At 56.8% G+C, this 16,716-nt stretch overlaps 1 protein-coding gene across 2 annotated transcripts in view; it reads left to right on the plus strand.

Annotated features, from left to right (window-relative positions):
• The window catches only part of PNPLA7 (patatin like phospholipase domain containing 7), a 77,965-nt gene that overhangs the window by 41,398 nt on the left and 19,851 nt on the right, over positions 1–16,716 (plus strand). For both annotated transcript variants that reach the window (XM_031654718.1, XM_031654717.1), the window contains 6 exons: positions 415–528; positions 2,188–2,257; positions 10,426–10,575; positions 14,076–14,139; positions 14,616–14,784; positions 15,882–16,064. In XM_031654718.1, coding sequence (XP_031510578.1) covers positions 415–528; positions 2,188–2,257; positions 10,426–10,575; positions 14,076–14,139; positions 14,616–14,784; positions 15,882–16,064 — 750 coding nt within the window. The remainder of the gene's footprint in view (positions 1–414; positions 529–2,187; positions 2,258–10,425; positions 10,576–14,075; positions 14,140–14,615; positions 14,785–15,881; positions 16,065–16,716) is intronic.

Here is a 16,716-nt window from a genome sequence, read left to right on the forward strand (position 1 = left end):
TCGTGCCACGGCACTCCAGCCTGGGTAACAGAGCGACGAGACTCCGTCTCAGAAAAATAAATACATAAATAAAAGACTGTTCTCCAAAGGCATTTATTTCTTCGGAAGAGCTGAGACTGCCCTTGTTCCAGCCTGTGGTGTCTGATGCCTGTGTCTGTGACTTGCCTGGGTTGCGGGGAGCACCTTTGGCTTCTGGCATGTTCCAGTGGTTCTGACAACACGCCACATGCCAGCATTCACTGGCTGCCTCCGCCTTGCGATGCGGAGGGTGTGCGGGAGCCTTGGGCTCCTCCCTTGCTCTCTGCATGCCGGGGCCATGTGTGGCTCCGGCAGGCACCAGAGGCCGTCAGGGACAGGCCCAGCTGGCTCGGCCCTCCCAAGCCCACGGCCCCAGCAGCCGGCTCCTCTCCTCAGGTGGAAACGCTGACCCACCAGGCCCGGGCGACCACGGTGCATGCCGTTCGGGACTCAGAACTGGCCAAGCTGCCGGCAGGAGCCCTCACGTCCATCAAGCGCAGGTACCCACAGGTGAGGATGGCGCAGGTAGGGCGCGGAGCAGATGAGGGCACGGAACAGGTGAGAGCGGAGCAGGTGAGGGCAGAGCGGGTGAGGGTGGAGCGGATGAGGGTGCGGATGAGGGCAGGGCACAGGTGAGGGCATGGAGCAGGTGAGGGTGCAGAGCAGGTGAGGGAGTGGAACTGGTGAAGGTGGCACAAGTGAGGCGCCCAGCAGGTGAGGGCAGGGCACAGGTAAGGATGTGGAGCAGGTGAGGGCATGGAGCTGGTAAGGGCGTGGGTGAGGGTGGTGCGGGTGAGGGTGGCACAGGCCATGTCCCAAGCTGTGCCCTGAGTTGTGGTGATCATTCGGTCCACGTGGATGGAAAATGACCTGGAGGGGCAGTCTGAAGGAGGTGAAGATCAGAGCCCAGCTGGGTGGGGGCCAGGAGCGGTAGGTAGGAAAACTGGAGAGGTACCCTGGCTGCTTCCCAGGACAGTCGCACAGCTGCCTTCTTGGTGCTCTCTACTTGTGAGTGACGTGGGTACGGCAGAGGAAAGGGAAGCGACTCTGGCTCTGAGATCTGGAGGAGGACAGGGTGGGCTGCTTGCAAGTGCAGGTCAGCGGTGAGGAGAGCGCCCAGGAAGGACCAGCCGAGGGGCCTGAAGGGCAGGTCTGCGGCTGTTCGTCAGCAGCCAGCACACGGATCCCAAGAAGTTCTTCATTCTAGAACAAATGGAAAGGGGGTGCAGGTGTGGCCCCTAGCATGTCGCAGGGCCTTCTACAGCCAGTGCCTCTCACCGCCCCTGGGGCTCACCCTGGGAGGCCATCACTGCCCTCCCTCCACCACCTCCCCTCAGGTAGCGCTTCTCCCATCCACAGTTCCTGGGCCCTGGTTCTCCCACCTGCAGCTCCCGGGTCCTGGCGCTTGCTGCAATTGCCCATTTATGGACCAGGAGAGCCTGGCGGAGCGTGTGAGTGCAGCTCACAGGGCCGGCAGGCTCTGGGGCGGCAGCCACAGTTGCTGGGAGCAGCAGGGAGCCAGGCCACTCCTCCATCTGCTTTGTCCTGGCCTGCAGGGTGGGCCTTGTCTTCATGAGCTCCTCGGAGCAGGAGCCCTGGCCCACCCTTTAGAGGCCGCTGCAGGGCTCCATCCAACCAGCAGCTTCTGGGGGACAGTATGGGTGGAGCCAGTGAGTCCCCTGTTGTGGGGCCAGCTTTGCTGTACAGTCAGCCCCTGGGCAGGGTCCCTGCAGGCCAGCGACCCCAAGTGTGGGGACCGTTTGGTCCAGTCGGGACAAATGTCCCCAACCGTGCCCTGAAGCGGGGTTGGCACCCAGGAGCAGTGGCCACAATGAGAAGCCTGCCAGCCTGCCCTTGTCCTGCCTTCAGGATCGGTGGCTTCCCCTGGAGTTGTCTGCCTGCCCGGAAGTGAGAGTGAGGCTGGCCTGGGCTCACGGTCACAGGGGACATACCCCTTGTACCTGCTGGCCTGGCAACCGGGAAGGCAGCCGCACGGCTTTCCTGGGCATCGTGAAGGCTCCTAGGCCTGGACAGCCATGGCCCGTGCAACTCAGTTCATGGAGGTTTTGAAAAGCAGATCCAGCGCCATTTGCTGAGTCTCGCCGTTGTTGAGCATCCCTCTCTTTGGTTCCCAGCGTTTCTCGGTTTAAAATGTGTGTCTGCCTGCAGGTGGTGACTCGGCTGATTCATCTCTTGGGTGAGAAGATCCTGGGCAGCCTCCAGCAGGGACCTGTGACAGGTGGGTCACCTCCCCCAACCCAGAGCCTCCTGGGAGCCCCCACCCAGTCCTGGAGAGCCGCCTACTCAGCCCATAGCCCTGCCGTGTCCTGTCCTGGAGCCCCGCCCACCCCGCCCATGGCCCCACCCGCCCCTGGCATCGCCCCCCCCCCCCATCCCCCCCCCCCCCTGGAGCCCCGCCCACACACAGCCCCACCCACATCAGAGCCCCACCCACCTGAGCCCAGTAATTTTGTCAAACTGTGTCTCAATGTGGGCAGCATTGGAGGAAAGCTCTGCTATAAGTGAAAAGATGAAATGTGGTATATCCGCCTCCTATTTTCATCAGCTGATTGGAAAAAGGAAACAGGGTGAAACCTCCGGAAACGATATTGGTGGAACAGAGCTCAGTCAGTGCCCCGTGGAGCGGAGAGTGCTCTCTCCTGTGCTAAGCATGGAAAGCGAGAGACCGTTCTAGAGTGTTGGGAATTTAGTTTTTCCTGCTCCTTTCCTAGTTCTGAGGTGTGCTTTTTCCAGAGCCACTGTTAGCTCTCAGGCCGTCCTCTCTCACCGGGTCCCACGGACTTGAGGACTCTGACCATTTATCTCTGGCGGACAGCATTTGACCCCAGACCCCCTTGCCGTTCTGGGAGCTCCTCTCTCCTGCCTCCCACCTCTGTGCCTGCTGCTCTCTGCCTGGAGCCCTCAGGAGAGCCTGGCTGCTGCCGCGTGTCCTGCATCTCCATCTCACCGCAGCCTCCCCAGCCTCCCCGGCCTCCCCGGTCTCCCCATCCGCCCAGCACTCGCAGCTCCCTTTCCACTTCCTTTTTCTCCTCTGCGCTTGTCACCCCGATACATTGCATGACCTGTCACCTGCCTCTGGTCCCGGTGTGTGAGCTGACTGGGAGCAGGAGCCTGCGCCTGTGTTCACACAGTGACGTGTGCACAGCATTGAACATCTGTCCAAGAAGCAGATGGATACACAGAGGGCCACACAGAGGCAGCGAAGCGTGAGCCCCACTCTAGGGTGACCCCATCTTCATCTGAGTCCCTCTGCAAAACCGTTTCCAAATAAGGTCACATTTTGCGATTCTGGGTGGACGTGAATTTTGGGGGACACTGTCTAACACGTAATGTGACTCTTCACCCTCCGCTCACCTACACCATGAATTTTAAGTGAGTTTCTTGTAGAAGGTGTCTGGTTGGATCATGTATTTTTCATCCCTTCTGACAATCTTTATCTTTTGTGTGTTTATACCGTAGATACGTAGTGTAATCATTTTGTTGGGATTTACATCTTCCATTTTATTGTTTTTTCTGTTCTCACATCCCCCACTGTTGTTAAACACTACTGTATTTTCTCTTTTCTTTTTATTTTAGAGATGGGGTCTCACTCTTTTGTCTAGGTTGGAGTGCAGTGGCTAGTCACACGTACAGTCATAGCTCCCTGCAACCTGTAACTCCTGGGCTCAAGTGATCCTCCCCCCTCAGCCTCCTGAGTCACTGAGACCACAGCTGTGAGCCTCTGCACCCAGCTTTTCTGTCTTCTTTTAGGTTACTTGAGCTTTTTTGAGTATTCCATTATAATTGTCAACTGTGGTTTCCATGAAGTCTCTTATGGTATTTTCAGTGGTCACTCTAGCAATTGCAGTGTCCATGCCTAGCTTATCCTTGTCTACTGACAGCTGCATCCCATCACTTTCAGTGGTACATGGAGAACTCACCGTTGTTCAGTCACTTCATCCTTCCCCGTTTATGATGTGGTTGTCTTAACTATTACCTCCGTGTGCACTGAACCCCACCCCCCAAAAACACAGCGCTACAACTTTCACTTTCAGCCATCAAACGTAACTTTTAAATCTTGGGAGAATAGTCCATGATGCTCACCCAGAGTCACTGTCCTCCTCTTCTTCTTTAAAACTTGGGAGGAGAATAGTTCGTGATGCTCACCCAGTGTCACCGTCCTCCTCCTCTTGTTTAAAACTTGGGAAGAGAATAGTCCGTGATGCTCACCCAGTGTCACCGTCCTCCTCCCCTTCTTTAAAACTTAGGGAGGAGAATAGTCCGTGATGCTCACCCAGAGTCACTGTCCTCCTCCTCTTCTTTAAAACTTAGGGAGGAGAATAGTCCGTGATGCTCACCCAGTATCACTGTCCTCCTCCTCTTCTTTTATTTGCAGTGTCTCAGGTTTCCTTCTGTGCTCGTCTCTTTGCTGTTACAGAATCGTGGTTAGCGGTTCTTTCAGAGAAGGTCTGATGGCCACAGATCCGCTTGCTTTCCCTCATCAGAGAATCTGAGAATGTCTCTGCTTTGCCCTCATCCTGAAGGGTGCTTTTGCTGGATGTATTAATTCTCGTTTGGCAGAGATACAAAGTATTTCAGCACTTTTAAAATTTTGTGCCACTTCCTCATGATCTCTATTGCTTCTTTTTTTTTTTTTTTTTTTTTTTTTTGAGGTGGAGTCTTGCTTTGTCGCCCAGGCTGGAGTGCAGTGGCGCAATCTGGGTTCACTGCAAGCTCTGCCTCCCGGGGTCACGCCATTTTTCTGCCTCAGCCTCCCGACTAGCAGGGACTACAGGTGCCTGCCACCACACCTGGCTAATTTTTTTTGTATTTTTAGTAGAGACGGGGTTTCACCGTGTTAGCCAGGATGGTCCCGATCTCCTGACCTTGTGATCCGCCCACCTTGGCCTCCCAAAATGCTGGGATTAAAGGCTCACGCCCCCGCGCCTGGCCAGACTCTGTTGCTTCTAATGAAAGATCCAGGTATTCAGATGTTCTCCAGTAGGTAACGCATCATTTTTCTCTAGCTGTGTTCAAAACTTTTTGACCAGACACAGTGGCTCACACCTCATCCCAGCACTTTGGGAGGCTGAGACAGGAGGATTATTTGAGCCCAGGAGTTCAAGACCAACTTGGGCAACATAGTGAGACCCTGTCTCTATGAATAAAATTTGAAAAACGATCCAGGCATGTTAGCACACACCTATCGTCCCAGCTACTCAGGGGGTGGAGGTGGGAGGTTCATTTGGGCCTCAGAGTTCCAGGTTACAGTGAGCTACAATCATGCCACCACAGTCCAGCCTGGGCAACAGAGCAAGACCCTGCCTCAAAACACACACACGCAAAGATGTTTTTCTCTGTCTTTAGTTTTCAGAAATGTGATTTGGAAGCATCTGAGCACGAATACTTTGGATCTGTCCTGTTTGGGGTTTCTTCGTCTTGGACCCATAGGTTTATAGCTTTTAACACATTTTGGGAGTGTTCAGTCTGTATGTCTTCAAACGATTCTTTCACCTGTGGACGCCTCCACCTGCTCTGGAAATAAAGTGACGCAAGTGTTAGACCTCACGTTATTGTCCTCAAGGTCTCCGGGGCACTGTTCGTGTTTTAAATCTTTTTCTCTCTCTGATGTTAAGATGGAATTGTTTCTTTTGATCTCTCTTCAGGATCTTTGGCTTTTTGTCATCTCGATTCTGCTTTGAGGCCTATCAGAGTTTTAAAAAAATTTTTCTGTCATTGTGTTTTGGTTCTTCTGTAGGCCTCCTGTTTCTTCACTAGGACGTTCTCTCTTTGTCTTTGTTTCAGGAGTGTTCGGGATTGCTGGTCCTAGCTGGTAATAACGACTTTATTGTCCTGGAGGAATAATTCCGTCCATGACATGTGGTCGTTTTTATCTGTGGACTGTTTCTGCTGCTCTGGTTCAGAGTCTCCTTGCTCTTGGCGTCCTGGTCGCTGTGGATGTGGCCTGGTCACTGTGGACCCATCCTGGTCACCCTGGTCACTGTGGACCCGTCCTGGTCACCGTGGATGTGGCCTGGTCACTGTGGACCCATCCTGGTCACCGTGGATGTGGCCTGGTCACTGTGGACCCGTCCTGGTCACCGTGGATGTGACCTGGTCACTGTGGACCCGTCCTGGGCACTGTGGATTTTGAGTCCTGATGTTTTGCGTGTTAGACTATGAGACTCTGGTTCCCATTTAAGTCTTCAATTTCACGGTCGGTGTGCTTGTATTCACAGGGCATGTCTTGGCCGACATTTGTTGAGTGTGGTTTGAATGTGAACTGACCCTGGTGTGCCTACTGGGTGCTGCCCAGGCCCAGTGTGAAGGCTGCATTCTGTGCCGTCTTCAGCTCTCAGAGCCGCACACCTGACTCTGGCACAGGCTGGGTCTTCATGAGCAGATTCGGAGGCTTTCTTGGTCTCCTGCCTCTAGTTGGCAGGGGGTGGGGCCTCCTCTGCTTTCTCTGCAGGAGGTGGACAGTTGGGAGGGATGTCTGCTGGTCGGGGGTGGACAGTTGGGAGGGATGTTCACTGGTCAGGGGGTGGACAGTTGGGAGGGATGTTCACTGGTCAGGGGGTGGACAGTTGCGGGGGATGTCTGCTGGTCAGGGGGTGGACAGTTGGGAGGGATGTTTGCTGGTCGGGGTAGACAGTTTGTGGGGATGTTTGCTGGTCAGTGAGTAGACAGTTGAGGGGGATGTCTGCTGGTCAGGGGGTGGACAGTTGGTGAAGATGTTTCCTGTAGGGGCAGTGGACAGTTGGGAGATGCTTGCTGGTACAGGGGTGCATAGTTGGGAGGGGCGTGTGCTGGTGCTTGCTTAGTGCCAGTCAGTGTCGCTGGAGGCAGCTCCCATGGGGAGGGAGTGACAGACCCCTCCGTCTGTGGCAGCCATGTGGCTGGGAAGCGGACTCTGCTTCTTTCTTTGCCTGAGTCGGGTGGTTCTTTCATGAGTTCAGGGTCCCCGGCCAGCCTGCCTTCCTCTCCATCCTTTGGAGTCTTGTGAGAGCTGCCTCGAGCTGTGTCCCTCTCTGATCGTGACTGGCGACAGTCAGGTGGCCTGTGTCTGCGCCACCTGCCTTCTGGCCCAGAGCCAGAACCTTACCGGTGCCTTTTCCCAAGGCCAAGGCCATGTGGAACTAGCAATGGCCTCCCCCATTCTGCCTGAAATGAGGACTGTGACACCTCAGTCTGTGGAGAGGCGAGAGGAAGGGGATCCCCAAGGAAAAGCTGCAGGAACAGTAAGTCCACATCAGACTGCGAGAGCAGTGTTGAGGCCGAATCTCGGGACGAAGTGGCGGTTCTCTGTCCTTGTCTGCTCAGCAGCACTTTGGCGTGTGTGTGTATTATTTGTTTGCTATCTGGGAGTTATTTCCTCCTGATTATAGAAGCCACATGCCTTCCACTTAGCGCCTAGAGGCGGAGAAGCATCGTCTGGCCCGACTCCCCTGCTCCTCCTGTGTGGCTGAGGCTCAGCTGCGGGGAGGGACATGTGGTGAAGGTGATGCTGGGGACGCCTCACAGGGCGTGCTGGGTCGTGGTGGTGCCCAGGCTCCTGAGACCCCCCTGACAGGCAGGTGGAGGCTGGATGGGACGGCCTCTCAGGGAGCCAGCTGGGGGTGGTGAGAACTGGAGGCTCTGTGGCCGGCACAGTGGGTTCCGTGCCGGTGTGGTTGGTTCCCCAGAGGAGCAGAGGCTGCCAGGAGGAACATGTGTGGAGGGTTTATTTTGCTTCATTTTCTTGTGTGTCGTTGCAGAGTTTTATCACAAAGGCTATGTAGGCTGCACAAAGACCTACGAGCCCCCAGGCAGGAGATGAAGACGTGGCGCCTCCCTCTTACAGCTGCTCAGGTGGTGCTAGGCGCCAGCGCCTGGTTCTTTTCCTGCACAGACAGCTGCACGTGTCAGGCCGAGGGCAGAGTCCTTTACTGATGCTGCTGGTTGGGTATTTACTCCAGGGCTGGGGTCCCCTCCAGGGGTCCATGAGCCCCACGGCGACACACGGCCAGCGCTGCCCTCCAGGCCTGCACTTTGGGCCGCTCGGCTCCAAGCGCTTATCCTGACCAGGGCCCTGTGTAGGTGCCTCTGCACGTCTCCAGCGCTGCACGTCACAGCCCTTGGCAGAGCGGGGTGTGGTCTGTGAACAGCTGGGGATGCAGCTGGTCTGTGCAGCCGCCAGGCAGAGATGAGCACAGGACACTGAGCCCTTGGCAGCCGTTGCACAGCACCCAACCCTCCATCCCTGGCTTACCTGCTGGGGGCACTGGGCCCCGTCGGAAGCTGGCACCATGCTCAGGAGGCCAGTCAGGAAAGATCCCTCTCCCAGAGCTGCAGTCAAGTTAGGTCAGGGACGAAATTAGACCGAGAAGGCAAGAGAGATGGCTCAGAAGAGGGTGGGAGGGGCAGGGGCACGCAGGTGGTGGGGCAGCCCTCCCTGAGGAGGTCAGCAGCTCTCGGGGACCGCAGATGGGCATAGAGCTGTGTGGTGTGGGGGTCACCAGCAGCTCTCGGGGACCGCAGATGGGCATAGAGCTGTGTGGTGTGGGGGTGACCAGCAGCTCTCGGGGACCGCAGATGGGCAGAGGCTGCAGACTTCGGCTTGTTCTGAGTGGGGAGGGGCACCGGGGGCTTTGAGCAAAAAAGGCTCCTGGTGGACTTGGGCATTGAAGGTCAGCTCTGGCCACTGTGCGCAGAGCCTCCTCTCAGAAGGCGGCTGAAGCCACCCCAAGGCTGTGCGGTGGAGGCCCAGTGCTCCCGGTGATGAGATGGACTGAGGGCAGGGACTGAGCGTTGGTGGGTCGGGTGGGAGCCTGGGGCCGGAGGTGGGGGCCGAGTCCGAGGGAAGATCTGGGGCTGTGTGAGTCTTGGACACTCATTCAGGATGTTGGATGGGCAGCGTCATTTATCTGTTTCTGCCTGCGTACAGGTGCAGGTGCTTTCGTTTGGGAGGCCTGGAGTATTTATGTAATAATGGAATCGTAGTTATAAACCACTCTGCAGCTTCCCTGCTCAGCAGCACGTCATCAGCTGTTTTCCTGTGAGCACCACGATCGCTGGCTGTGCGCTGGTTCCCCGAGCCATGTTCCCTGTTCACAGGCTCTTACCCGCAGGGCTGCCACGGCGCCGTGTGCATCCTGGGAGCTTGCAGGCGTCCACTAGCCACCGTCTGCAGGGAGTGTCCCTCAAGCCCTCACTTGTTCTGTGTCCCCAGGTTTGCTCTCCTGGCCTCTTGCCTGACCACGCCGCATCCCCTTATTCTGACCTTGGCCAATCAGGACCTGCGTGTCTGGTGGATTTTGGAAGCCGCCTCACTGGGGATGGGAGGCATAGGCCAGGGGATAGCCTGTGGGAGGGCTGGGCCATGGGGGCTGCAGAGGAGGAGTGTCCATGGCACCTGGATGCAGGAGACCCTCGTGGGCAGGAGCGTGGCTGGTGGTGTGGTGGCCTTGGGAGTGTTGAGGCCGTCCCCTCAACCTCTTCCGTGGAAGCAGAGATGCCACTCATCACGCGGCTTCCAGTAAAGAGGGCCTGGGACCCTCGGGGGACCCTCAAGTTCCCAGACTCCCGGTCCATGTCCTTGCCGTTGTGCTGGCCGAGGGGCCCCTCAGCCCACGTGGGGGCCAGGGAGAGGGTCCTGCCTGTCTGGGTGTGCCGCCATGGTGGGCCCTGGAGGCTCCAGTCTCAGGGAGAGGAAAGCCCGGTCTGCCTTGACCTCCTCACTGACGTCTCTGGGGTCTCCAGGGCCCGGCCCAGGTTTCCCAGGGCTGCGCTGTGCTCTCTTGGTTTCTGGAGTCCCTTGCAGATAACAGACAAGAGAAGCACACCTGTTGCTCTCTAGCCCGTGAATTGTTTACTGTTCCTGGAGTGAGTGGTGGAAAGCCCTGCGAGGGGTTGGTTCAGAGGATGAGGCCTCACCTGGAGAGTTTGTCTAGGTTACTCCAAGCCTCATGTTCCTTTCAGTCGCTCCCTGAATCACTGTCTTCAGTGGGTCAGGACGAATCCACTGCCTGGGCCTGGGCCTGGGCCTGGACCAGTGCTCGTCAGGCCTGCTGTGTGGGGCCTGGGGGCGCTTGCACGTGTGGACTGGCAGCTCATCAGGAAGAGCTGGGTAAGGCCTGAGACAGCCTCTGGCCTGGAGGAGGCATGAGGCCCGGGCAGCCACACGGCTGGGGATGGTGTGAGGCCTGGGCAGCCACATGGCTGGGGACGGTATGAGGCCCAGGTAGCCTCTGAGGGCTGGGGGTGGCATGAAGTCCAGGCAGCCCCTAAGGGCTGGGGAGGCACAAGGCCCAGGCAGCCTCTGGTGCTGCTGCGTTGCTCCTGGGCAGCCTGGGGGGCCACAGGGCGTCTGGAGGCGTCTGCGAGCGTCTGGGCTGTCCCAGCTGACGTGGGTCGTTTGCTCCACAGGCCACCAGCTTGGGCTCCCCACAGCGGGCAGCAAGTGGGACTCGGGGAACCCGGCTGTCAACCTGTCCACGGTGGCAGTGATGCCCGTGTCAGAGGAAGTGCCCCTCACCGCCTTCGCCCTGGAGCTGGAGCACGCCCTCAGCGCCATCGGTAAGCCTGGGCCTCCCGGCCTCCAGCCATCCCTGGGTTCTGGGCCTGCGGAGGGGGCGTGCCGGCTGCCCTCTGTCTTCGAGGGGACGCGGCGGTGGGTGGCCGGGGCTCAGGTGGGGTCAGTGTTCCGTAGTGTTTCCAAATTCCTGGCAGCTGTTAAATCTGGGGATTCAGGGACAAGGAGTTGAATTTCCTGAGAACTCAGAGTTCTGCGTTATTCAGGTATTCTGTAATCTTTGCAACATTTTATTTACAAGTTTCCATGTGATTATAGAGACCATGATAATAGGAAGTCAGTTTTCTGTGGGTTTAGGGTTATACTAAAAATTTCAGTGTTGTCTTGGCAAAATAATGCAATAATAATAAATGTGGCCAGGCACGGTGGCTCATGCCTGTAATTCCAGCACTTTGGGAGGCAGAGGTCAGGAGTTCAAGACCAGCCTGGCCAACATGGTAAAACCTCATCTCTATTAGAAATACAAAAATTAGCTGGGCATGGTGGTACACGTCTGTAATCCCAGCTACTGGGGAGGCTGAGGCAGGAGAATCACTTGAACCCGGGAGGTAGGGGTTGCAGTGAGCTGAGATCACACCATTGCACTGCAGCCTGGGCAACAGAGTAAGACTCCATCTCATAATAATAATAATGATGATAATCAATGAATGTTGTATAATTATTATGAAACAACATATTGTGACAAGAATATTTCAGAACCATGTGAAAATGCTCTCTCCTGATACAGACATTTGGTAATAGAAAACAATAAATGCAAAAAATGTATAATGTAGAAAGATACTACTGTAAACATCTAATATTTAAAAGTTATTCTCAGCCAGGCGTGGTGGCTCACACCTGTAATCCCAGCACTTTGGGAGACCGAGGCGGGCGGATCACCTGAGGTCAGGAGTTGAAGACCAGCCTGACCAACATGGTGAAACCCCATCTCTACTGGAAATATAAAAAGTAGCCAGGCATGGTGGCGGGCATCTGGAATCCTGGCTACGTGGGAGGCTGAGGCAGGAGAATCGCTTGAACCCAGGAGGTAGAGGTTGCAGTGAGCCGAGATCGCACCACTGCACTCTAGCCTGGGTGACAGAGCCAGACTCTATCTCAAAAGTAAATAAATAAAAGTTACTCTCAAAACAAAATTTTAAAACACATAAAGCATGGATTGCCTTGTCTGATGACCTTGACCGTCATTACATGACACATATTCCCAGTATATGCAGAAAATCGTACTCATTTCCAGTGACATCAGTCAGAGTATTCCAGGTGCATCCAAAAGCGTCTTCTAGCAGTGCGGAGGAGCTGTGCTGCTTCATAGAAACTAGTTACCTTTAAAAAACACTTTTTCGCCAGGTGCGGTGGCTCACGCCCTTAATCCCAGAACTTGGGGAGGCTGAGGTGGGAGGATCACTTGAGGTCAGGAGTTCGAGACCCACCTAGCCAACATGTTGAAACCCCGTCTCACTAAAAACACAAAAATTAGCCAGGCTTGGTGGTGGGCGCCTGTAGTCCCAGCTACGAGGGAGGCTGAGGCAGGAGAATTGCTTGACCTCGGGAAGTGGAGGTTGCAGTGAGCTGAGATGGTGCCATTGCACTCCAGCCTGGGCAACAGAGCGAGACTCCGTGTCAAAACAAACAAACAAAAAAACACTTTATTTTGAAATAATTATAGGATTGGAGAAATTGTAGAATAGTAAAGAGAGACCCCATGTTCCCTTCGCTGGGGCTCCCTCACGGGCAGCGCGTTAGGGGGTAACATCGAGGCTGGGACGTTGGCGTTTACGCCGTCTGTAGACCCCTCGGGCCCCAGCAGCCCGTCCGTGCCCTCCTGGGTGTGTGCCGTGCGGTGTGACATGGGTGCCGTTTCTGTGACCTGCACCACACAGGGCCGTGGGGCCGCTCTGTCACGGAGGAGACCCTGCAGGTGGCTGCCACGTTGTCACCCAGCACCCCAGCCTGCCGGCAGCCAGGGACCTGTTCTCGATCTCTATAATTTCATCATTCTGGGAAAGTGATAGAAATGGAACCACACAGTGTAGCCTCTGCAGACGGCCTTCTCCCACTCAGTCACGTGCACCCAGGTTCCTCCTGGCCTTTTTCTGGCCTGGAGCTCAGTTCTTTTTGGTGCTGAGTCATCGTCCACTGCCTGAACGCACCAGTTTATCTGTTCATCTACTGGAGGACATCTTGGCAGCTTCCAGGGTTTGGCAATTAGGAGTGAAGCTGCTGTAAACACCTGTGTGCGTGCTTCTGCGTGGACAGAAGTTTTCACTTCACTTGGGTAAACACCAAGAAGTGTGATTGCCGGATCGTGTGGTCAGAGTATGTTTAGTTGTAGAAGAAACCACCGAGCCGACTTCCAGTGAGGCTGCACCAGGCTACAGTCCCACAGCAGCGAGCAGGTTCCGGCTGCTGCATGTCCCACTGGCACTGGGCTGGATTTTGAGCTCAGAGCTGGGCCTTGGGTCCAGGGGTATTCCAGGTCAGTTGTCAGAGGGGCCCTTATCTTGTGTGCCTCCAGGAAACAAATGTTGCCAGTTAAGGCAAGGCACAGGACACATTGATCTGATCTCTAGCTGTTTGTTTTGTTTTTGTTTTTGTTTTTTTTTGAGACGGATTCTCACTCTGTTACCCAGGCTGGAGTGCAGTGGTGCAATCTCGACTCACTGCAAGCTCCACCTCCTGGGTTCATGCCATTCTCCTGCCTCAGCCTCCCGAGTAGCTAGGACTACGGGCACCTGCCACCACGCCCAGCTGATTTTTTGTATTTTTAGTAGAGACGGGGTTTCACCGTGTTAGCCAGGATGGTCTCGATCTCCTGACCTCATGATCCGCCCGCCTCGGCCTCCCAAAGTGCTGGGATTACAGGCGTGAGCCACGGCGCTTGGCCGATCTCTAGCTTGTAATTAGAATTAGACCTCTCTGCTTCCCACACATGAGTCTCTGGGTCCTTTCCCACCTGGCACTGCCAAGCAGCACCCCCTCAGGCTGAGCCCCTCATCTTAGCTTCTCCCCCAAGCCTCTGGTGGCTGTGATGCCAGGGCTGACGCCGGCGCCCCTGGTAGAGAAGGGCCCTGACAGCTGTGCCCACATGGAAGATGCATACGAACAGGCATCTCGACACTGGGGACCCTGGCCTCTTGGCGTCTGGCGCCTCGATGATCTGGGTTTGGGAAATTATGTTTTCTCCCATCGTACAACCTTCCCTGCCCTGCACACGTGGCGGGACACAGAGATTCCACTGCTCCTTGTGCTGGAGGAGACCGAGGCTCAGAGAGGCTGCCCGAGGCCTCCTTCAGGGCAGAGGGGAGGTAGCATCAGGCCACAGGCCCTTTCGCACTGGCAGTGAAGAAGGCTTGGCAGTTGTGCTGAAGGGGAGCAGGCCTTGGGGGTGGGGAGAGGACTCTCACTGCCTTGCTTGGTGTTGGTGCCTTGCTCAGCCTTGGAGGTGGGCGGCCTGGGCAGGCTCCATTACTGGTGATGGTATTTTCAGGCCCGACCCTGCTGCTGACCAGTGACAACATAAAACGGCGCCTCGGCTCCGCTGCCCTGGACAGGTGCGTGCCGTCAGCCCCGACTCCCTCCTCCCAGCCGGCCCAGTGCAGCCCTGAGAGGTGTCCCCACTCTGTCACGTCCGGCATCTGCACTGCAGCTCCTCATCCGGCACACCGGGGTGTGAGGGCTGATGACATGACGCCCCTCACCAAACACACACTGGGCAGCGGTGACCTGCTGGGCACTGTTGGGCCTCCCAGGAGATCCCGGCCCCTGCTTCCCGCCTGGGCAGCCCGGGGTCTCACCTTCCCCCGCCTGCCCTTCAGTGAGCCTCAGCCTCTGGGCTTAACTGCAGCCTGTGCTTGACCACCTAGGCCCTGAATGACTCACTGCGAACTAGAGATAGCAGGAAGTGCTGGGCCGGGAGGGGAAGGGGCAGCGACTGGTGCTGGCCTCTGCTGCCTCTTTCCACTGGGGACACGCACTAAGAGTGCCAGGCCCCTGTGGAGTAGTGAGGTCCTCCCTCTGCGGCCTGCAGTGTCCACGAGTACCGGCTGTCCAGCTGGCTGGGGCAGCAGGAGGACACGCACAGGATCGTGCTCTACCAGGCAGACGGCACGCTCACACCCTGGACCCAGCGCTGCGTGCGCCAGGCCGACTGCATCCTCATCGTGGGCCTGGGTGACCAGGAGCCCACAGTAGGCGAGGTGAGCATGGGGAAGGCCAGTGGAGCTGGGGAGAGCCCTCTCTTCAGAACCTCCTGTTTCTCTTTTCCTTTGAGTGAAATACTGCACAAACTCAGAAAAGGACAGATAATGAGAGCCAACACTCAGATATCTGCTACCCGCGTTTTAAAAACATGGTGCTGTATTGACCTCCAGCGGTGCCAGCACAGGCAGGGCAGGTCTCCAGCGGTTCTAGCACGGGGCAGGGCAGGGGCCCCACGTGGCCTCTTGTGAAGTCAAAGCCTCTGGCCGCCTTTCGCACTTTTACAGCCGGTACAGGACGCCCTTTCCAGGTCTCACCTTTTACATAAACGGTGCCCTATTTTATGTCGTCTGAAGTTTGCTCTTCTCCACAGCATTTAGGTTTCGGCGTCGTTCCTGTTCCCCTCGCTGCTTTTTCTGGCTACTTAGTTTTCCTCTTGTGAATGCCTCACCCTCTGCCTCTGCATCCTCAGCCAACGGGAACAGCCTGTGCAGGCACCTTCGGGACGCCGGCCCCAGGCTGTGTCTGCAGGTTCCCAGATGGCAGCAGATCGCTGACCCAATTGCCTGTGGACCTTCCACCTGGCCATTGCTGCAGGCGAGGCCTCGGGCTCACGACTGCCCAGTCCTGTTCGTTCTGCAGCTTCCTGCCTTCAGTTCGCATTTCCGTCTCCCTCCTCTGCTCCCTGCTCTGTTCTCATCACAAGCCTGCCTGGGCTAATCCTGGGGCAGCTAAAAATTCCTCCTCTCTGATGTATGTTCCTGTTCTGCAGCTAGTGATGCTCCCTTGTGATGGTTTGTTTGCAAAATACCTCATTCGAAAAGGTTGCTGTATGTGTTTATGAGGCAGTGTTAGAGAAACAGAAAGAGGAGGTGTCCCCTCCTGCCGTGCTGACCTTGCCCGGCACCGTGGACGGACGGACCCCTGCCGTCACAGCTTCGGCAGCACCAAGACCAGGCCACAGCCAAGTTGCTTTGCAGAACCCAGGCGCTGCTCCCGGGGTCCTGCCCACAGACCCTCTGTGCTGCCCTCAGCTCCGTCCTGCCCCGAGTCGCAGGCTCGCCCGGCTGGCAGACACGTGGGCTCTGCCTTTCAGCTGGAGCGGATGCTGGAGAGCACAGCTGTGCGTGCTCAGAAGCAGCTGATCCTGCTGCACCGGGAGGAGGGCCCGGCGCCCGCCCGCACCGTGGAGTGGCTGAACATGCGGAGCTGGTGCTCCGGCCACCTGCACCTCTGCTGCCCGCGCCGTGTCTTCTCCAGGAGGAGCCTGCCCCAGCTGGTGAGGCGGGGAGAGCCAGGCGGCCTGCCCGTGGCTCTGTCGTTCATTTCCTTGAATGTCCGAAGCCACCTTCACATTCCCCACCTGATTTCCTGACACCTGTGCTCCCTGGGCCCTTCCTGTGCTTGTGAACGTGACCCTGCCTCACGTCTCCTTCCTCTTGCCCTTTGGGCCTCTTGTGGCCATGGCAAGGTGACACCCCCTGCAGCTAGGAGGCAGCCAGCAGGGTGGGGGCAGCCACAGGGCGGCCATGGGGCTCAGGGCTCACCGAACCCTGGGAGATGGGCCTGACGTCAGGGGAGGGGCAGTAAACCCTGGGGGATGGGCCTCACATCAGGGCTGCTCGGGGCTGAGGCTGAGGCCCCACATCCGGCCGACGAGGGTGTCCTCAGGCCAGCACTGCTCCCTCCTTTGGGCAGAAGACCCTGAGACTTTTATTTTTTATTTTTTTATTTATTTATTTTTTGAGACGGAGTCTCGCTCTGTCACCCAGGCTGGAGTGCAGTGGCCGGATCTCAGCTCACTGCAAGCTCCGCCTCCCGGGTTTACGCCGTTCTCCTGCCTCAGCCTCCAGAGGAGCTGGGACTACAGGCGCCCGCCACCTCGCCTGGCTAGTTTTTTGTATTTTTTAGTAGAGACGGGGTTTCACCGC

Source organism: Papio anubis, chromosome 13 (genome assembly GCF_008728515.1).
Source record: "Papio anubis isolate 15944 chromosome 13, Panubis1.0, whole genome shotgun sequence".
NCBI classification, from domain to species: Eukaryota; Metazoa; Chordata; class Mammalia; order Primates; family Cercopithecidae; genus Papio; species Papio anubis.